Source organism: Octopus bimaculoides, chromosome 1, assembly GCF_001194135.2.
Source record: "Octopus bimaculoides isolate UCB-OBI-ISO-001 chromosome 1, ASM119413v2, whole genome shotgun sequence".
Taxonomy (NCBI): Eukaryota; Metazoa; Mollusca; class Cephalopoda; order Octopoda; family Octopodidae; genus Octopus; species Octopus bimaculoides.
The window spans coordinates 109,340,159-109,364,090 of record NC_068981.1 but is presented as its reverse complement, the minus strand read 5'-3'; the positions used below and the strand labels follow the sequence as shown (position 1 = coordinate 109,364,090).

Sequence of the window (23,932 nt, the reverse complement as noted above, 5' to 3'; positions counted from 1 at the left end):
GATTTTCGAGTGAGATCGTTGCCAGTGCCCCTGGACTGGCTTGTGCGGGTGGCACATAAAAGACACCATTTCGAGCGTGGCCGTTTTCGTGCGGGTGACACGTAAAAGCACCCACTACACTCTCTGAGTGGTTGGCGTTAGGAAGGGCATCTAGCTGTAGAAACTCTGCCAAATTAGATTGGAGCCTGGTGTTGCCATCCGGTTTCACCAGTCCTCAGTCAAATCGTCCAACCCATGCTAGCATGGAAAGCGGACGTTAAATGATGATGATGATGATGATGATTCATAGAGTAGTTTATTTGTAAACTGGTGGAAATGCAGTTACAAATAGAAAAATTACTCAGTGAAACTAAACAGCTGATATAAGACCAGAAAATATGAATTCTTTAGCAGTTGTCACTACCTAATAGCAATGAATAGTTAGGTGCATGGCAATAAGACAAACTACAACAGGAATTGATCAAAATTTCTTATCTAAAAAATAGAAGGAATAGAAAATGGAAAGTGATGGTAATAAATCTTTTCCTGCTAGAAAATATTACTGGCTTTCAAACAATATTGCAACAGCAGAGGAGAAAAGAAGGCAACTCAAATTCCAGAATATGATTAAGAGAAAAGAGAAATTTCTATCACATGAATATTGCCTTTGCTATTGAATAAATGATTCAGGTTGTATCAAGAATGCCAGGTAAAAGTCAACTAGGAATGTTGTTGGCATTTATTTTATCATCCATTAAAATCAAACTCAACAAGATTTAATTTCTCAACTGTAACCAATCTCATTGTTCTTTGATTTAGAATGGTATTCTACTGCTAAAATCAATAATGGTTAACTTTACTGAATGCCAAACATTATCTTATGATGACACAGTGGTAGTTTTTTGGTAAACCCTTATCTCTGAATGATCCTGTCTATGAAAGGATCATCAAAAGGCTTTTCTAAGAAATCTAACAAGAAATGACTAATGCTTCTTCTCTCTGACCATTACATAAACCTGAAGGTATAGTCCAACAATGACCAAGTATATTGATGATTAAGTATTTATAGTGAAAAGCTGCAGAACTGAAGATTCAAGATTAGTTTCACCATGCCATTCAATTGTGCATTTAAATTTTTCTTTAATTTTGAATAGATGGAAAAAAAATTCTTATAACACATATACGAAAATGCACTTTGCAAACATTTTTCTTTTGAATATAAAAGGGGAACAACTTTAAACAATGTCTCAAGACAAATTCTAAATAATTAACAACCCAGAATTCAATCAATTTAAACAATTTATTTTCCAAAAAAATGTTTTCTTCTTCTTTATATAATTGAATTGTTTTTCCAGCCAGTGTTTAGACTAGCTGGGTATTATAATTTAAAAAAAAAATTTATTAATAATTATAAAGACATTTACATGAATTTACAACATTTTCAAGCACAGAAATGGTTTCAAAATATCACAGTAAGAAAAGGATGGATAGGCAGATGGGTAACAAATGATTTCTTTGATTCTCTTTTGGATTTCATAACAATAATTAATGGGATTCTTCAATTAAGCTTGTCATTTGTATCATTAAACTAGACAAGTTTTTCCATACCACCCATGAAGAAAACTACTGGATAAAAATGGAAGTGTTTAATAACGAATATGATAACGGTATCACCATTTGATTAATATCATTGTAACATTTTAGTAATAATTGTTTCTTACATCGGAATGGAGACAAAGATTATCTTTAGAGTTTGAGAAACAGGATGTGTTTGGGAAAACATCAACATTATAGGGAAACTGCTCCAACTGAATATTCAAAAGCATATTATGAGGCTTCATATGCTGGACCAAACCCCTACTCAGTGATGTTCATTACAATAATGATGATTTCTGATGAAAGAAGGCCTCAACTGTATAGTGGAAGAGAAATATATGTGTGATGTTCATGCTTTCCCAATGGAACTATTGATGTAAATGAAGTAAAATAGCTCCAGCTGGATATGAAAACCAGGCCTTGGACTTGGCCCACTGGAAATTGTTTATTTTCTATGCTAAAAAGCTTGTCTCATAATAATAATAATAATATGATAATGATTAATCTTTTCCTTGGCACCATACCGGAAAATTTGGGGAGGAAGGAGGTGATTTAATTAAAACAGACTATTATGTTATCAACACTATAAAGATGAAAGTCAAAGTTAGCCTCAATGAGTTTTGACTCCAAAAATAGAACATTGAATATTTTAAGGCAGTTGTTAAGGCAGAAAGCAGTAAAACAACAACAGCAATAATGAAAAACAAAAATCATCTAAACAGATTAAGTTTACACTTTCAAAAGTTGAGATTTTCATTGAGATGAAAGCCATTTTGTGTATTTTTATAGCTACTGTTATTATCATAATAACTATTTCATATCTAGCAATCAGGGGAAAATTCAGCAATGTAGCTATAGAATTAATAAACCTTAGATTAATGTGGCAACAAGTAAAAACAAAAGTGACTGACTTTCCATCATTAAAAAAAAAAAAAACAGTCTGGATTCCTTGGCAAGAAACTCTTGTGATCTTTATGCTTTAACTCAAGAATATTAGCAAAACATTTCTTGCTTGAAACTGAAACCAAGTTAAAAATTTACTGTTATGCAAGGAAAATAAAACAAAAATAATAATTCCTAATATCAGCACAAACCTAAAAAATTTCAGTGAAGAGTATGGTTGATTAAACTGATATTAACATGTTACTGATACTTTTTACTGATTTTCAGATAAGTGAAAAATGTGATTTCAACTCAAAACATAAATGGACATAATAATGGAAAGCATTTTGTCTGATGCCCTACTATTTCTGCCATCCACTGCTTTATTTGTCATAATAATAATTTTTTACATTTCCATAATAGAGAGAGAAAGAGAGAAATGTAATTTACTTAACTCCAATATATAATTGAAACTTGTTATTGACACCCCACCCACCCTGGAAGGATGAAAGTTACAATCAACCCTGACAGGTTTTAAACAAAGAGTCTAAAGAGATGCAACTGAATATGACAAGGCATTTTGTCAAACATGATGAATTTGCTACCCAGCATAATTTATAATAGTAAAATAATAGTAATTGCTTTTAAATAGGCACAAGGCCAGAAATTTGAGTGGGGAGGGAAAGTCAATTATATTGATCCCAGCCAGTACTTGACTGGTACTTTATCAATCCCAGAAGGATGAAAAGCAAATTTGACCTTAGCAGGATTTAAACTCAGAATGTAAAAAATCAGAAGTAAATACCACAGGATATTTTTCTGATTCTGCCAATCTACTGACTTAATAATAATAATAATAATAATAATAATAATAATGATAATTTTGGCACAAGGCCAGCAAGTTCAGGTGGGAGGGGTGAAGTCGATTACATTGACCCCAGTGTTCAGCTGGTACTTATTTTATCAACCACGAAAGATGATAGGCAAAGTCAACTTAGTGGAATTTGAACTCAGAACATTAAGACAGATGAAACACTACTAAGCATTTTGTCTGACATGCTAACGATTCTGCCAGCTTACCACCTTAATAATAATAATAATAATAATAATAATAATAATAATAGAAAGTGGAAGGAAAGTAAATTGAAAAAAAGTGTGTAGAATTCAAAATTGTCAACAATATTATCAATAACAACTGTAACAACATCAACAGAATAAAGTGCTGCAAATTAAAAAAGATGCAAAAAAAAAAATATATAATTGAAAAAATGTAGAGGTAATTGTTTTTGGAAAAAATGTCAAAATGCATTTTGGTTGCTAAGTTCATAGAATTATGATAAATATAATGGAAAGACTGAAGTTAAAAGGTATCTGTTACAATTGGCATCTGCTTATGAACATCATGACCCATCAAGTAAGTACTGATGGCATAGAAATGGAAGGTGGCACCAACGAACACAAAACAATGCCAGATGGCATGAGCAAATGGTATGATTCCATCACACTTGAAAAAGACAACACCAGTAGCATATGTTATTCCACCAAGAGTCAATTCATACAAACCGGAAGTTTCTTTCTGAAATTAGAAAAGGAATGAGTGAAATTGAAAAAGAGTTAAAAAAATATATCTAAGACAATGAAGAAAAGTATAATTTTCATCATCATTGATGTGACACTATGTTCATATGATTTAAATGCAGCGTTTCATGTGGCTATCATACATCATCCTTTTTATGTGATCAAAATTTACCAACTTCATTCTGACTTCTCAGATCTTCCTTGGTTTATCTTCTATCATCACCCAATACACACATATTTTCATTGTATGCCCATACAACTTACTTGTACACTAGCAAATCTACTTGATCTCCCTCACTTTCCTAATTGATAATCAGTATGTACCAGGTTATATACTTTCATTTAGGTGGATGGAACCATGGGTTTTAATCATGGAAACTGAGCCTCACATATAGGTCAATGACTGAAACTTCAGTCAGTTGAAACTCTCAGTCTTAAAATTACCAGCACTAAAGTTGTGAATAATTAAAGAAATAGTTAAGAGGGGAGTAGGTTACTTTACTCTGACAAAAAATGGGGGAGGGTGAAGAAAAATAAAAGTGTTAAATAGATTATACATACCATTGCTAATACTGTTATAGACGGGCCCACTCCAATGATTACATAAAGCAATGTCTCCAACCATTTATATCTGAAATGGGATTATTCAATTTTTTAGATGAGACAAAATGCAAAATTTTATTCAGTTTTTATAGTTTTACATCCCTTCAATTCTTTTATTGATTTCAGTTGTTGGACTGCTGTGCTGGGACACCATATTTAAAGGGGTTTTTTAGTCAATCACATCAGGTTTCACTACTCGTTAATATCTGATACTTATTTCATTGAATGGCTCAGTTAACATTTTGAATGAACACAGCATTTTTTTTTTAATGTGTAGCAATATGCAGCAATTTTTGTGTGAAACAAAACTTCAAATATGGTTATAGACAAACACACAGGATGGGCTCTCTGCAATGTTTGCATACACACACACACAATGGACTCACCATAATTTTGTACATACACACACACACACACACACACAAGGTACTATTCAAAGTGAGGGTATAGTTAAAGGTATTACTCCTAGAACCCAGAACTTCATGGCTGTGAACTGAATTTCTTAACAAGACAACCATGCTTGGGTGGGATTTTGTTTATGTGTAGATATATAGCTATATCACTTTCTAACTTTTGCCAGTCAGGCAAACTCTGCTGAACAAATATTCTACACTTTGTTTAGAGATACAACACTTGACCTTAAGGTCATAATGTCAATAGACCTGTATCTTCTTAACATTACAGTCATTATGTCTCTAAATCTATTAACACAAGAAATTGTAAAAATATCAGGCTTAATAACTGAAGAATGAATTTGCACATTCTATTTCAATTCCTGTTGAAATTTCTTTGAAGTCCACATTATGTTGAAATATGCTGTAGTAGTTTCACTTTGCTCATAAATGTTGCAGTCAAGTTCACTACTTCTAGTGAGCACATTGTTTTACTGCAGACATTTTAACACTTCACTTGTGTTTCTTCTTCAGTTCTTTTGATTATCTTTGTCTTTTAAATCTTGTATTGCCATATATTTTAAATCTTATTTGAACTGATACTGATAATTAGCTTTGGTATTCATCATGCATAAGTATGTATTTCTTTGTATATTCTGACAATGTTCTTTCTCTGGCTACTCATACCGTCTCAACTTCTCATTCTACAAGAATCACAAGTTTAGGTTTATTTTTACTTCTTTTACTTTTGGTTCTATTTTAGTTTTTTTCTTTGATTCTTTTCTTCCTTACTGATTTCTTTACTTTTTTCCATTCTCTCTCTATCCATAAGGATTTTGGAGGCCATGTTACTATTTCACTGATCATTCCACAATATGGTATTCCTTTTTGCTATTCATACTCAACATCATTTAATAATGTGCTTTGTTTAAAAGTTTCATTTTGTTTTTGTGATGCCTACATTTCTCAATTTGCCATGATTCATAGCTATATTATTATTTTCACCAATAATATTCTTCTCCCTACTATATCTTCATCCCCTATTTGTTGATAATGTCTTCCCTTCCTTCCATCGCTCTGCATTTTATTATCTGCTCTTCCTTTATTTTCTCAATGTTAGATCCTTTATCTAAATATATATCTCACAAGTATTTATATTGATTTGTCAATTCTGCCTGTCCTTATCCTTTTTTTAACATCTGATGAGGTATTGATGGATAAACCTGATAACAAAAGGTCAAACAATGACCTGTAACCATGCACTAAAGCTACATTACTAAACTGTTAATGGTGAACAGCCCCTGTCAGAATAGTAGTTATGGCAACTCACACCTTTGACATCTCATATATGTTAAAATCTGGTCTGTCTCTCTGCTGGTTGTGTGAAGTAAAGAGTGACAGTCATGTCAGATCACGTCTTTTATATTTGATTAAAAATCTTAAAAGTAATTGCAAACAAAACAGGCCAAGGTAGACTTTGCTTTCTAAGGATTTATTTTGAATGGTGGTTAATCCAAGACAGAGTTTAAATCTAGTGAGGATATTGAAATTATAGTTAATTTGGTAATATGTTCTTGAGATTTATTAGAGAGAGCACCATTTCAAATTTGTAATTTAGAGTGATCTATGACACAGAGGTTAGGCATGTAAAGAGCTTTCAGTATAATATGAGGAGGTACCCAAAAGTAACTAGAAATTTCTCTGTGGGACAGGCCCAGTGTAGTTCAGGCTTCTACCACTAGAAGCTATTTGATGTGACCCTCAGGGATCAGTATGCTGACCGGCATTGTCAAGTGTAGTCCTACTGCCACGTGGTGCATCTTTGCATTGCAGTGGTTCTTCCCTGTTTGATGATTTTTGCAATGGCTGAAAAGAAAGAACAGCGTGCTTCCTTGAAATTCTGTTTTCTGCTGGGGAAAACAGCAGCCAAAACAGTTGTCATGCTAGAAGCATACAGCTTACAAGGATGCTGCCATGAGCAAAACACAAGTTCACAAGTAGTTTTTACACTTTAGGAATGGTCACTTGTTGCTTGAAGACTAACCTCGTTCAGGAAGTCTGTCAACCTCCCAAACAAATGAAAACATCACAAAAATTCATGAACTGATTTTGGAGGACCATCACCAAATAATTGATGAACTTGTTGATATGACTGGTGTGTCCTGGAGCTCCTGCCAATGAATTTTGAGTGAGGAATTTTGAATGAAAACAGTTGCAGCAAAATTTGTGCCTTGCATGCTCACAGAAGATCAAAAGAAATCATGACTGAATGTGTGTCATGAACTGAAAAAACAGTTGGAAGTTGATCTGGACCTTTTTTCAAAGGTCATCACTGGTGATGAAAGCTGGTGCTACAGAATTTGCAGATGTGGAAGAGGTGAAGAAAAAAATGATAGAGGCATTAAAAAGCATCACTTCGCAAGAGTTCCAGCACTGTTTTAAACAGTGGAAAGCATGTCTGGACTGATGCATTGCTTCAAATGGAGAATATTTTGAAGGCAATGAAAGTGTAAACATGTAAAACTGAGTGAATAAAATAATATTGCAAAATACCATTTCCTTTTGGGTAACCCCTCGTATACAACAGCTGTTAACACATTCAAATATGGAAGATCCACAAGGTAGTATGGATTAAAACTTACTTTTCGTGGAACATATATTGGTAGGAGATACCCATCATAGCTAACATCCAAATTAACCATCGTACTTGAACACCCCAGTTTTCCATATCTTTCAATAATAGCCTATAATAATAATCATATTACAATTAAAAATAAATGTTTTTTTACAATTTTTTTTATTTTACTTTGATTTTTTTTTTATAAACAATTTTGGTAAACAATTCAATTTTTCAAGATATTTCAGCTTACGTCAGTTTTGATTGAACAGAACTCTAATCAAAGACATTTCAACCATAACCATCCTGTCTTTTTGTTTATTTGAAACTACATTGTCCATTGTCTTTCTTTTTTAAGACTGTGCGGTGTCATCTGGGATGATTTTGTTGCTATCTCTAGCAAGTCAAGCAACCATATAGAGGCTCACTAGTTATCTACTTTTTAAAGATCTCATTCATAATGAAAAGTCTTTTTGCAAGGCAAATAGATTTTGAGTTAGTTTTCCCAAGGATACAAATCACTCTACTGAAAAGAAATAATTTCCAATTCACAGGAGAAAGCTAGAAATGGACTGGAGATCTTAGGTTTATCAAGCTTTCATGCTCTAACTTTAACTTCATGGTATTTCACAATGGTATATTTTGGTTAATTTTATATATTACTGATGGCCTCTTAAGGTTAAAAGCCCCAAATCTAACTCAAATGGGATTTGAACTTCAAACAGTAAATTACTAAAATTTAGATATTGCAAAGCATCAATTTTCACTCTCTACTGATTGTAGCAATACCACTGCACTATCACCACTAAATAATTATAAGAATCATGGACTCTTCTCTCACAGACAATAGATGAGGATTCAGTAATTTCTTACTGAGTAAGCTGTACAGATGATTTGTTTATAGCGATCAAATGTTTGTGCTGCACATTAGCTGATTTCCTCCATCAAATAACTTGCTTGAACAGGTATATGGTGTATCACATGTTGAAGTGATCGTAGAGCAATGTGAGATGAAGTGTTTTTACTCAAAAACACAAACCACCTCCTGATCTGGGAATCAAATCACTATCTTGTGAAAAGAGTGCAACACCTTAACTACCAGGTCATATGTCCTCACTCATAATAATGCTGTCCTATTACATAAATCAAGTAGAATTACTTCACTCAGAAAGACAGCAACTCAATGCCTTGAGCAGAACATCAGTTCAGAATTCCTTATTTGATATAGGTAACCATTACAGCATACAATGATGGTAAGATGACAAAGACTAAAAGCAGTTGTTGTTTAGTGTACAACAGTGAATAATGTGTGATTACAAAAATGAAAGTCAAAAATAATAGAGAAGTGAATGGTGTTTGATATGTAATATTGGTTTCAAATTTTGGCACAAGGTCAGCAAGTTTGGGGAGGTGACTAGTCAATTCCAGCATTCAACTGGTTCTTATTTTATTGACTCCAAAAGGATGAAAGGTAAAGTTGACCACAGCAGCATTTGAACTCAGAATATAAGGACATTCTAACAATTCTGTCAGCTTGCCACTTTATGTCTGATATGTAATATTGGTTTCAAATTTTGGCACAAGGCCAGCAATCTTGGGGGGAAGGGGTAAGTTGATTACATCAACCATAGTGCTCAACTGGTACTTATTTTATCAACCTTGAAAGATGAAAGGCAAAGTTGACGTCAGTGGAATTTAAACTTGAAACATAAAGTCAAATGAAATGTCACTAAGTATTTTGCCTGGTGTGCTAACGATTCTGCCAGCTCACCACCTTTGTTTGATGTGTAATATTAACAAATGTGATTAACTGAGAAAGTAAATGGTTTTGAAAAAACATAAGTCACAGAATGTAGTCATAGGATAACTTGAAAAGAAAAATAGATCAAATTTGAGAATAATGGGTATCAACTGAACTGAAATGAAAAGAAAATATATTGAGATCTGTCCAATTATATGACAGTTTTAAGAACATTTCATCTCAGTTCTTTATTGTTGATTTATTATTAAAGTCAATACATTTCTGTGTTGTTGTTGTCTTTGTGGTTAAGTGACCATCATTAGTATGCTGGTTATCAATTAAACAATATTTCACTTAAAAACAATGACATCACAGTAAAAAGGATGGCGATTAAGGTAAGGAAGGAAGGAAAGAGACATAATGGTGAAATTAATGATGAAACCATTTAGCATTGTAAGTTGGAATAAAATATAAATATTCCTAGTACAGAGATACAACAGGGTAATGCTGTTAGTTGGGGAAGTTGGGAAGGTGAAAGGGGAGAGTAAAGTGTAGGGTCAGAATGAAATGGGGGATGCTAAGCTAAGAGAAGTCAAGAGAAGTTAGTATAAGTTAAGGCACTTGTAAACATGACAGGAGGAATGAACAGGTAGAAGAAAGTGACAATTGAGAAATTAGCAATTGAGAAGGGAAAAGATAAAAATTTAAGGTGAAAAAATGGGAAAATGAAAAGCTGAGGAAGCGTGGAAGGGTGAAATTTTAATTACATGAACTGTGAGGAGACCCTTGGATATCCTTGTTTAAAAATCCATAAAGCTTTTCAAAAATTCCCCCCAAAGTTTTTTTTGAAACAATACAGAAATTGCTAAGGCCTGACGGTTTTGTGTGTGTGAGAGAGAGGGGGGGGAGAAAGAGAGATGGATGAATAGGTAGACATGCAGATAGACAGACAAATATATGGATGGAGGGATAGACAGGCAGACAGAGAAACAGATAGATAGATAGATGGGTAGATAGACAGATAGATACAAAGATGGGACCTACTAATGGCATGTGGTCTGTGTATAGCCTTGTTGCTAATCTGCTAACAGCATTACCCTGTTGTCTCTCAGTACTGGACCACAGCTATGTTGCCTGAGAAACACCAGCACATAGATATTCCTGTCAGTGTTAATCAAAGAAAGATAGAAATAAATGTATTTACCATGGAGTGTAAGAAGCAGCAATGAATATGTAAATAGCAGCTCGATCTCCAATATGAAAGACATTCTTTAGAGTTCTGAAAAAGGTAGATAAATAAATCAATTTAAAAATATAAGAAAACTAACAAGTCTTTTTACACATTCTTCAGATTTTATGGGAGAAATGAAGTTCATGACTTTTTTTTTCTTTTTGTGCTACAGCTAGTTGGGGGAACTGAAATCAGATTTTGGATTGAGTTAAATGTGAATTCACTGCCATACCATAAATCAAGTCCCTTCCCCCACCCACGACCATCATCATCATCAACAATTTATTTTATTAACTCCAGAGTGAGGAATGAGAAGATATTACAAGGAAAGGTAACAAAAAGTAAAGCAGGGAAAGAGGAAGATCACAGAAACTGAGTGAATGGTAAACGAAAAACTACTATACACAGTCTACAAAGGTAAGATAAAATCATTAAAGAGGTAAATTAGGATTAATCAAAGAATTCTACAGATCCAAGATTGCACTGGCTTCCAAGATTAAATGCCTTCTCCCATCTGTTATCCCCTGGCTAGATCTGCTCACTTGAGCAATGCTTGCACTCCCACACAGTCTTCAACAAATTTACTGGAGGGCAACACTTTTCTCTTAATACTAACATTCCTACTCATCTGAAACTTTAAAACACCAATGAAGGAATGGCTAAAGCCTTCAGTGCTTTCAGTCACATCCACCACAAACTCTTTCATCATAGCCACAACAGCAAATTTGCCTGCCCTTTCCATCAATGAATTTCTGAGGATACCATAACTTCAGCACATTATTAGTCACCTCATATCAAGGCCTCCACACAAATGTATGCAGTAGATGGCCCTGCTATCAATGGAATCCATTACCCCCAGAAGCAATAGAAGAAACTTAAGAGAAGGTATATCAGACAGGGTGTAACATCATTGATCAACTTTTGAGTATAACATCTTTTCAGATATTTCTGGGTGAAACTGCCACCCTGCTTGTAACCTAATCCCTGTTGCTATCCATCTGGAGGTCTGGATTGAAACAGACTCCAAACAGCTTAATCAGTCCATTAGTTTATTCTCTATGATGTTTGCAAGAAACATGGACATGCCATTCCAGGTACTGAACTGCAAGTCCACCCACTTGTCTGGGTTAATTTTTGTTCTTGCTACTGTCTTGGATTACTTTAGAACACTGTTGATTTCTTCAACCTCTGTAGCATTTGGTGTCATTGTGGTCACATCATCTTACATAAGCTGGAAATGACTCCCCCATACCTCTCAGCATCACCAAGTTTCTACAACAATGATTTCACAGTTACTATATATGGAAAAGATGAGAAAGGACATCCCTGACAAACTGAGCACATGATTCAGAATGGTTTTGACAGGTGACCAATCACTGACCAGATGCTGTTGTACATTGAAGTAATCTAATCTCTGCACCAAGGATAGTTGCCATCTAGTAATAGTCAATCTTGTCAAAAGCTTCCAAACTGATTAGAGCCTTATTGAAGCCAGATTTGTTACCTGCTCCTTTTATGATGATTTACATGAGGTCGAGATTTTTATGGATAGATCTGCCTCAGGACTGTGTTCCCCAATGATACAACCAATGCCAAATGCTAATAATGTTGCTAGCACCTTGGCCAACATTCTAAAGTCAGTATGCCACAGTGTTATGGGCTAGGAATGATCAATAATGTCATCACTCACTGACTCAGAGAACTGGGGATTCTCTTATTCTGCTGTCAGTTGTGGAAGACACGGCATCAGTGAATGAGTTTGGTATGCATATATAAAGATCATAAGGCAAATATCTAAACTGGATCATTTTCCTCTCACATAACCATTTACCATAAAGTGTATTTCAGCTGCTGCTTCCAGTTTTTTGCAGTGGGAAGTGAAAAACCAACTTTGGTTTATTAATGTTTTTCTTAAGTAACATAGTGATGTAAAATGGCTATAACCAAAAATTCAAATCAAGCCACAGATTTACCTCCATTATGGTACTTGTCACATCATATGAAATATATCATATTACATGCTAGTTCTAAACAATGCAGGGGTTGGGGAGTTGGCAGAAATAAATTCAATCATAAACAAAATATGCAAACGATGACTTACTTTAGTTTTCCTGAGTATGATAGTGCATGGTAGATGGTAGAAGTAGTAAACAATGCAAACAATGCAAGCCCAAACACACAGGCACTAAGGAACTGGTGATCATTTACAGACCAATACAGTAGCCAGAGAAGGCCTCCAAAGCTTGGTAAAATCCACAACTAAAAATATTAAAAATACAAAAATATAAATAATTATATGAGTTCTGTTAAAAATTATACCAAGGTTTAATGTGAAGAAACTCAATGGTCAAGAGTTTAACCTTGCTATAGTTATGTTGTTCCCTCAAAATTGTCCCATAATTTTCTTTACATATGTTGATGTGGCTAATAACCGTTATTATTCTCACTTTATAAAATAATTTCAAGACATCAACAGGAATTAAGTCTTTTGCATTTAAACTGACCATAAAATTCTACTTGTTTTATGTTTAAACTGACCAGATCCAGTCCCTCACATCTACCTTAGAATGTCATTCTAAAAATAAACAATATTGAAATAAAATATTGAAGTTATGAGATAATGCATGATGAATTCAAAACATTATGAATAAATAAATATTACATCTGACAAAGTAATCTGAATGCTAAAAGGTTAAATGAAAAATATGAATAAAAGTGATGTATATTGAGAGCCATGGTAATTAGTAAATATATCAACATCTTCACATATCAACAGAAAATGATACACTGATTCCTGCTTTATAATTTATCATGACATGATATATCAACTCTCAATTCATATAGAAACACATGACATACCAACTTCTACTTCAGATGCCAACTTCATAGACCTACATATATCTCTGTTGATTCACCAGAAGCAATAAATTACAGGACCTCAATACAAATCTTTTATCTTTAACTTGTTTCAGTCATTTGACTGCAGCCATGCTGGAGCACTACCTTGAAAGGTCTTAGTTGAACAAATCGACCCCAGAACTTACTTTTTTAAAGCCTGGTACTTATTCTACTGGTTTCTTTTGCTGAATCACTAAGTTACAGAGATGTAAAAACACCAACACCAGTTATCAAGCAGTGGTGGGGGACAAACACAGACACAAAGACACACACACATAGATATATACATAAATATATGACAGGCTTCTTTCAGTTCGTCTACCAAATCCATTCTCAAGGCTTAGGTCGGCCCAAGGCTATAGTAGAAGACACTTGCCCAAGGTGTTGCACAGTGGGACTGAACCTGGAGCCATGCAATTGGGAAGCAAGCTTTATGCCATACAGCCATGCCTGCATCTATATGTAGAGCATTCTTTAATACATTATAACTGAAAGGCTCCGATTTCCATTATTCAGTGTTACTTGTTTCCAATCATCAGCTGGTAAATTGAATCTGGTGCCATATAAAAAGCACTCAGTACACTCTTGGAGTGGTTGGTGTTAGGAAGGGCATCCAGCTGTAGAAACCATGCCAAATCAGATGAGAACCTGGTGCAGCTCTCTGGCTTACCAGTTCCAGTAAAACCATCTAACCCATACCAGCATGGAAAGTGGACATTAAATGATGATGATGATGAAATAAAAGTTTGAAAAAAAAAACATTTATCCTTACATTTTTCTGTTTAAAAAAAAAAACCTTTTGTGACTGAAGTGTGAAAATAGCTGCTTCAAGTTCACACTTTTGATTTCATTTCTGGTTCTTATGGTAATATTATAATAAAAACATCATAAACTTCATACAATTGAAGTCATGAAATTGTGTTGCTGTTTAAGCAATGTCCCAAATTAATATTTTTAATTGATGTTCTTTAAAAACAATGAGCGTGTATGTGGATGTTCATTTTGCATGCACTTGTGCAGATGCATACATATATACATATGCACTCGTAAACACATATATCCATGCATATTAAGACATATATCAATAAAACCGATTAAACATTTTGAAACCAACACATCACTGTCAGTGTTTTGTATCCACTTTTCCATGCGGTCATGGGTTGGACAGTTTCTCTGAAATAGTGATTTACAGACAATTGTACTTCCTTTTGCCAAATCTTTTAACCACCTCTTGCAACACACATATATGCGGCATACCTATTCTAAAACTGGGGTACACACAGTAAATGTAATGTACTAACACATGATATGATAAATTTCTATTTCATATACCAACATACAAAAAAAAAAAAAAAACAATTCTGACTTCATAGTTGAGTCCAGTTGTAAAAGCCAGGGGCAGGAGATGCCATAAATTTTTTAATATTTCTACCTAGTTCAAGATTAAAAATAAAAAAAGATACCATTTTGGTCACAGTCACTAATCTCTATATCTGGTCAATTAGTATTTCTGTTCAATTAGTATTTCTGTTCAATTAATCATTTACAATTCCAACTACTAGTAAATAGCAGTTGGATTTTCTGTTGATGAATTCTTTAATTATTCCCATATATATATATATATATATATATACATAACTTGTATGTAGGATGGAAGAATATGAAGGCTCCATGATTGAAAATGCCTGTAGACATAACACATGAAGACACACACGCACACACACACACACGTGAATATACAATAATTTAGAGAGATACAATCATATGCTTTATATATATATATATATATATATATATATATATTTAGCCTTGATCTAAAAATGGTTACAGCTCAGAAGTTTCAGCAACCAGGATGGAAAATTGACTAGTTACAGTGTTAAAACCTTGTTAGGATTCATTTAGTTACTTCTCACTGCTGAAAGATTAGTTAGTGAAAATATGTATGGCAAACATAAAGAAGATCAAGGAAGATTTGATTACATTTGCATATAAAGAAGATCTCATATTTTTCATAAATAGTTTCACAACACTTTCTCAGTAGCTAGAAGAAAGTGAACCCAAATGAGGTTGAGACAAGTCAATTCAAACTTTCATAATGCTTGCAGAGAGCCCTGTGATTTAACTAAGGAGTCTACTTTCACACTGTGATGAAACCTATGCTTAACATATGTTTGTTACTATTCACAAATTTACTTTAAGATACATTGCATCAATGCCCCATCATTCAATCTTATATGCATACATACATGCATGCATATACATATACACCCACCCATATGTATATGTATATGTATGTATATTACAGACATACACACACACACACATACATGTATATACATAGGTAGATAGCTACCTTTTACAAGCTTTTAGAATTTCGACTTTACACATGTTAGATCGATCACTGCACTTTTATAACCAAACATATCTGTCAATATTATTATTGATATTGATCTTTCAGAGGAGGGAGGTGCTGTTCATACTATATATATAAGCAGAATAAATGAAGTGAAACCCAACAGATGAAGACTATCTTAGACTTGCAACATACTGCCTACCACATGCAGGGTTAGTCTGAAAAAGACAACTCTCATGAAAGAAATATTGAAAAATTGAAACCTATAAAAGTAACTGTAATAGAAGACTGGATTAAACGACCTTCAGTATTTAGCTTTACTGATATTTGATTTAATTCCAAAACTTTAAGTAACTCTGACTTTCATTCAAATGAGGGTGAATAAAATAGGCATTGGCAGTGACCAGGCACAACCATAACTTTTTCCCATAAAGTTGTAGCCTTGTGTTTATGTTAGAAGTTTTTACTGGAATGACTCAACTTTTTGAACATAAATAACTGAGCCCCACAGAGTCTATATTCTCTGAATATGATATAAAGTAATACCATCAGATGATGTGGTAACTATTTCTAACAGCTATACGTACTGCCCAAATACACAACACCCTGCAGCCAGTTTGAACTAAAACGAGTGTATAGTACAATACTGTACCTTCTGAGCAATTTCCCTTCTACAATGTAAAGACAATCAACAAGTTCAGCTCTATGCCAGACATAGAATACAACAAAGCTTTTTGGTTTATTACAAAATTCTGCTGTTAACTTCAGAGCTTCACTTAAAACACCTTTTCTGCCGTAAATGCAGTTGTTGGAGCAAAGAACAAAATCAATGAAACAAATAACAAATCATCATCAGTATCATTATAAAGTAAAAACCCACAATTACTAAAATAATTATGTCATCAAGGAACTGTAGACACATGCATGCATGCACGCACGCACACACACAATCTCTTCATGAGCCAAATATTCTTCTAAAGATGGTGTTTAGCTCCAGCTAGTTTCATAAAGGAGACGAGAAACGAATCTCACACCCAAACACTAAGTCCTATATCTTTTGTCTTTTACTCGTTTCAGTCATTGGACTGTAACCATGTTGGGGCACTGCATTCTCATGACTGGAATAAAAAAAATTAAAACAAATTTATTTTAATAAACCATAAAAAATAGCTTAACACTTACTCCATGTGTAACCATGTTTGCAAGGTGTTCGACATCTGTGGGGATATATGCTTGACCAGGTCCAGCACGGTTGTTCATTAAGCTGGAAAGAGAATCAAGAGACTTATCAAAAGTTAGCCACAAAAGCAGAAACTGATATTCTCATTATTTAATTTAAAGTAACTTAGTATACGACTGATAAACAAAACTTGTGATGGTGTTGTTGCTCTTGACATGTGGATGTAGCTAGCTAAGTCTTTTTAAAACAAATGTATACTATGCTTCATTTCAATTCTGGTCTTATATTATATGCTGCAAATAGACAAGAAGAGGGGGAAAAAGTAGTGTGTGTGTGTGTGTGCATGCATGCATGTGATTAGTGTAAACTGTTAGAAAAAAAGAATACTCAATACACCAGATTAATAATATATCTTATTTAAGGTTGAGTCAGTTTCTTGCTACTCTGAGTTTCACTTGAGGGTGCACTAGATCTTCAGGCAAGTTATGACTGGAAATTAATGGGATTTTCACAACTATATGTAGCTTTTGTTATAGGGTGTGGTGACAGAGAGAAGAAATATAATGAAGAGGGAGAAATGATAAAGGAGAAAAAACGAAACAAAGAGAAGAAAAAGAAAGAGAAAGAGTGAAAAAAGAAAAAGGAAAATGAAACAGAAAAAAGGAACAGGGAACAGAAGAAAAAATGAGAAAAGGAAGAAAGGAGTAAGGAGAGAGTAAGAAGAAATCAAGAAAATAGAGAGAGAATGAATAAAAAACTAAATCAAGAGCAAACAACTGTAAAATAAACAAGACAACAGATATTACAGGTGAACTTTGAAACTAGTTTAGATTAGGATTAGATGCATTTATTATTAAAGAATATAGTGGCAATAATTCAGTGACACAATGACAAACTCATTGAAACATCAGTTAGAATACCTCAGAGAATTTGTTCTGACATTCTGCTCTCTGAGTTCAAATTCTGCCAAGGTCAGCTTTGCCTTTTATCCTTTCAGAGTTGCTAAAAGCTATCAACCGAAGGCTGTGGTTGGCAGAACAGTCAGAACAATGGAGAGAATTCCTTGCAGTATTTGTTTTCATTCTTTTGTATTCTGTCAACAATGCTTGTGACAACACTGGTGCCAGGTTGTGCAGGCCTTAAGGCAGTGATAACATGAAGGCTGTGGAGAGAAGAGACCTGTATACACAAACATGCCAAAGCCTGTGCATACAAGTACAGATACTTGGTCAACCCTAGAGTAATGGAGGCCCTAGAAAGTTTAGTTCTTCATTGTTCTTAGTTCAAAACTCATTAGAGTCTCCTCAGTCAAAAGGAAATAAAATAAGCATAGGTAATATACTATTAACATTCAATTGTCATAAACTCAACTTCTCTCACAAAATTGATGTTGCAACCAAAAATATTTAATAATGACCTTTATGTAAAAATTGAGCTTATATAATAGGCTGTTGCCATTTTTAATCTTGATATGCTACTTATGTAAACTCTGTTTAATATAGGTGTGAGCTGCAGTATACAGATATACACAGAATTAAGCTTGAGTCTCATGCCATAATCTGCTTAATATACCCAACAGGGTGTTGTAGGTAAACTAAAAATATCTACATTATTGTAAACATCAGATGAGATAAATGCAACTAACGAATGTTTGTCTATTTATTCTACATTAGTGTATCGTACAGGAAATTGATAGTTGTTCATAGTTAATAATCTGAAATAGGTTCAGGAACTCTTCCAGTTGCATAACATTCAACATTATATATTAAAGAAGTATAAAAGTGGAGTAGCTGGTTATTCACAGATGAAAAAGAAGTGCCACTGCCACCACAAGATAAAGCATGATTAATTCAAAACAATATGAATAAATAAACATTACATTTGACAGAATAACCTGAATGCTAAAGGGTTAAGAGGTGGCAAGAGGGAACTTGGGGAGATTTAATTTCTTGAAATTATCTCCCCCTTTTGCTGTGAGAGGCACTGCTAATTGCAGCTAGGTTTTATTTTCTTTCTCTAAGAGACAAATATTTAATTGAAAATTGTTTGTAAATGACATTCAGTTCATCACCACAGATGAAGCGATAAACAAACAGACAGACAGACAGACAGATAGGTGAGTGAGTCTATAGATATATCAATAAATATGCAGAGAGAGAGAGAGAGAGAGAGACATGTTAACAGACTAGACTACCCGTGACCCATTGGGTCACCAGGAAAGTCTGAGTTTCCCAGCAACAAAGTTTTATTTCATGGGTTTTTTCTCTCTTTTCCAAGTTATTTCACATGCTTTCAACGAATGTGACATCGAAATCACATGTCTCCTTTCCTCAGAAAAGGAAATACTTGGCTGCTATTTCTTGCACACCCTGCTACCATGTGACAGGTATTTCGGGTTCTTTATTGCAAATAGCTGTTACATGGTAGCAGAGCGTGCTAGAAACAGCAGCCAAATCTTTGGAGGTGAGATACATTAAATGCACTTGAAAGAAACCTATGGAAAACTATTTCACACCGAGGTTACAAACGGGTCTTTTACGAAATATTTACTGTATTTTTGAAGTCATTTTCACTTAAAAATATTGTGCCCATTATAATATGTCTAATGGAAAGGATAGAGTTTCTTCCCATTCAGGGTTAGGTTATTTTCAGAGTATTTTCCCATTATGTCCTGTTTTGGGTATTTATACCCACAAAACCCCGAATATCTCAATAACCACAGGTCTGATTTATGCAAAACTTGTTTAATTCCATTTGTATTCACATTTCAGGGGCACTTAAATTACAAAGTATGTGCTGGTTTGGCTGTGTAACATCAAGCAAGCAAAATTGAAGTTCGACAGGGCTGTATACTTTCTCCCTTTTTATTTCTACTAGTTATAGATTGGATTATGAAGGAAACTACGATTGAAAGCCAAACAGGCATTGAATGGACGGATGCAGAAGCTCTAGAAGATCTCGACTTTGCAGATGATATAGCGCTACTTTCACAAACATATAGCCAAATGCAAAATAAAACGTCAAAATTAGAAGCAATAGCTGCCAAACTAGGATTGAAAGTCAACCGTGACAAATCAAAAATTATGCACGGTAATGAAGAAAACAGTGAATATATTAAACTAGAAACCGGTGAACGAGAGGATGTAGCCGAGTTTACGTATTTAGGTAGTAAGATAACGTTCTCAGGCAGCACCAACGAAGATATTAGGACAGGAATAAGTAAAGCAAGGACTGCTTTCCACCTGTTAAAAAAAGTATGGAGCACAAGTGTAATTTCAATAAAGAATAAAATAAGAATTTTTAACACTAACGTAAAAGCGGTGTTATTGTATGGGGCTGAGAAATGGCGAACAATAGTTAAGTCAAATAAGCAAATACAATCATTCATCAACAGATGCTTGCATAATATACTTAAAATTAGATGGCCCGAACACATAAGCAATATGGAACTATGGCAAAGAACGAATCAAGTTTCGATTAGGGAGCAAATATTTAAGAAAATGTGGAAGCCAGTATGCTCCGATGGATGTGTAATGTCAGTGTGCATACTCGACAGAGTGTAAGTACCTTGAGGGAAAAGTTGGACCTAAGAAGCATCAGTTGTGGTGTTCAAGAGAGATGATTGCACTGGTATGGTCATTTGGTGAGAATGGATGAGGATAGCTGTGTGAAAAGTGCTACAGCTTAGTGGTTGAGGGTACATGTGGAAGAGGTGGACCCAGGAAGATCTGGGATGAGGTGGTGAAGCACGACCTTCGAAGATTAGGCCTCACCGAGGCAATAACTAGTGACCGGGACCTTTGGAAATATGCTGTGAGTGAGAAGACCCGGCAAGCCAAGTGAGACCATAACCCGTGGCCTTTACCAGGGGTGTAGCCAACCCAATTATGCATACCTTTCCTTCTTTGGACACAAAACCCGGCTTGCGAAGACCTGATGAGGCAAGTGAAATTGAAATTGAACCAAATTCAACGACTGGCATCCATGCCAACCTTCCTTCATTGGACACCAAACTCTGCTTGCAAAGACCTGTTGGAGCAAGTGAGATCGAAATCTGATGACTGGCACCCGTGCCAGTGGAGCACTAACAGCACCACCTGAGCGGGATCACTGCCAGAGCAGCGGTCTGGCTTCCGTGCCGGTGGCATGTAAAAAGCACCATTTGAGCGCGATTGTTTCCGGCTTCACCTTACTGGCACTTGTGCTGGTGGCATGTGAACAAAACATAGGACTGACTCCTGTGCAGGTGGCATGTAAAAACACCATTTGAGCGTGACCGTTGCCAGTACTGCCGGACTGGCCCTCGTGCCAGTGACACGTAAAAAGCACCCACTACATCCAGCTGTAGAAACTCTGCCAGATCAGATTGGAGTCTGTTGTAGCCATCTGGTTTGCCAGTCCCCAGTCAAATCATCCAACCCATGCTAGCATGGAAAGCGGATGTTAAATGATGATGATGATGATGATGATGATGACACATGGATGAAATGAAATGTTATTTTTAAAAGTACAGTTTTGATGCAAATATAACAGATATGACATTAGTCAATAGATGATTAGGAATTTAGAGTGAAATGCCAACCTTATTGTACTGTACTGATAGTGATATTTTAATATAAGTTTCTAGAAAACTTCAGAGATGTCTATTTTAGGATGATTTATCTAAGGAATACTTTTTATTAAAGTAAAAAACATTCAGTACCTGAACAAATTCCTCCAAGAAACACCAGACAAACTACTGGCACTGGGATACATCTCAGTAAACAACAACTCCCTGCTTGAGTGTGTTATAATGTCCCAAAACAACTTAAAAGACTACTCCAGGTGGAATTATTAAGTTAGACATAGTCTGGGCCAATAATGCAAAAACCTATGTTAAGACTGTGGGTATGCATGAGTATTGTGAATACTGTTTGTATCACATACACGGATATATACATCGCTTCTAACAACTCTACAACCAACAGAGATTTAGGCAGAATGCCAAGGTGAAAATTATAGTAGAATTTGATTTGTGCAAGTGTATACATGTCTCTAAAACTTTAAAACTGGTCAACCACTGCAGAGAGAATGTTAAATTAATAGAAAAAAATGTATATGCAAATTTGGGAAAGTTTAATAATAGTTATATGCACTTAGGAATAAATATATTAAATGGGTTGCATTGGAAGCAGAGACACTACCAGATTCATTTAAGTATATTTTTTCTATTGTTTATTGGGGGTTGAATCATAAGTTAATATGTTGTGACATTTCATCTGGTTCTTTATGGAGTGCATCCAAATTTTGTCATATAAATTTTGTCTATAAAATTGGTACCAGTTGAGCACAGAGAAGCCCCTTCTCCCAAAATTTCAAGCCTTGTGTCAATAGTAGAAATAATAATTATTATTATTAAGGTGGTGAGTAGGCAGAATTGTTCGCATGCTGGACAAAATGCTCAACAACATTTTGCCCATCTTTACATCCTGAGTTTGAATTCCACAAAGATCAACTTTAACTTTCATCCTTTCAGAGTCAATAAAATAAGTACCAGTTGAATACTGGGTCAATGTAACTGACTAGCCTCTCCCCACAAAATTTCAGGTCTTGTGCTTATACTAGAAAGGATTGTTATGATTGTTATAAAGCTCTAATCAAACCACCTAACAACCCATGCCTGGATGGAAAATGGGCGTTAAATTATTATTACTATTATCATTATCATTTTATTATTATTATTATTATTCGACTTGACAGAACTGCTTAAACACCAGACAAAATGCCTGGTTGTATTTAGTTATGTCCAGTGTTTAAATCCTGCTAAAGTCAACTTCAGGAGTCGATAAAATTAAGTACCAGTCAAATGATCAGGTTGATATAATCAATAAATTCAAGTGTTTGTATCTATGTAAGATTTTTTTAACTGAAATATTTTTTAAGACTCTGAATTTTCAAAGCAAGGTTTTCAATTTTATTTTATACTAGAAGAGATACTTGGCATTGCTCAGAGTTCAAATAGCACAGTCTTTAATTGTTTCCTAATTTCGGTCATGTGATTGCAGCCATGCTGGAGCAACACTATTAGTCGAAGAAATCGACAACAGGATTTATTTTTTGTAAGCCTAGTACTTATTCTGTCAGTGTGTTTCACCAAATGGCTAAGTTATGTGGATGTAAAAACAGCAACATCAGTTGTCAAGCAATGGTGTAGGTACAAACACAGCCATACACACACACATATATATATACATACACAAACATATATATATACACATATATACATCTATATATATACATACATATATACATATATATATATATATATACATATATACATACACGTATATATATATACATACATATATACATATATACATACATGTATATATATGCATATATATATATATATATATATATATATATATACACATACATATATATACACATATATATATATATATATATATATACACATACATATATATACACATGTACATATATATATATATACATATATATACATCTGTATATATATATATTCATACATACAGATATAAATATATATATAAACATATATATATATATATATCTCGCTTTACCCCTCTCGTTCTTCCTCTGTTACTACTACGTATCTCTTTTTCCCCCTCGTATTTCCTCTCTTTCTCTTTTCCTCTCGTTGCTCACCTATTCTTCTACTTCCTCCCTCTGTTTCTCCCTCTACCACTCTCTCTCTTCCCTTTACACCGGCATGGTCACATGCTTCCGGTCAATAATCCTTTCCTTCCTTGGCTTTCGCCAAGCAACGCACGCACCACTTTGTCCCTCTCGGGTCCGTGCCTCATCGCGTTCATACACACATAATTTTTCTCGTCTGGCCGTAAAGCCTTTTCTGTTTGTTTT

The 23,932-nt window shown here is 34.5% G+C and overlaps 1 protein-coding gene across 5 annotated transcripts in view; it reads right to left on the bottom strand.

Moving 5' to 3' along the window:
• Positions 1 to 1,260: 1,260 nt before the first annotated feature.
• Positions 1,261 to 23,932, bottom strand: part of LOC106868482 (monocyte to macrophage differentiation factor 2) — a 108,085-nt gene continuing 85,413 nt past the window's right edge. For all 5 annotated transcript variants that reach the window (XM_014913771.2, XM_052969259.1, XM_014913770.2 and 2 more), the window contains exons 2-7: positions 17,053 to 17,134; positions 12,721 to 12,878; positions 10,593 to 10,667; positions 7,673 to 7,774; positions 4,597 to 4,666; positions 1,261 to 4,033 (exon numbers count right to left, since the gene is read on the bottom strand). In XM_014913771.2, coding sequence (XP_014769257.1) covers positions 3,818 to 4,033; positions 4,597 to 4,666; positions 7,673 to 7,774; positions 10,593 to 10,667; positions 12,721 to 12,878; positions 17,053 to 17,134 — 703 coding nt within the window. In that variant the 3' untranslated portion in view covers positions 1,261 to 3,817. The remainder of the gene's footprint in view (positions 4,034 to 4,596; positions 4,667 to 7,672; positions 7,775 to 10,592; positions 10,668 to 12,720; positions 12,879 to 17,052; positions 17,135 to 23,932) is intronic.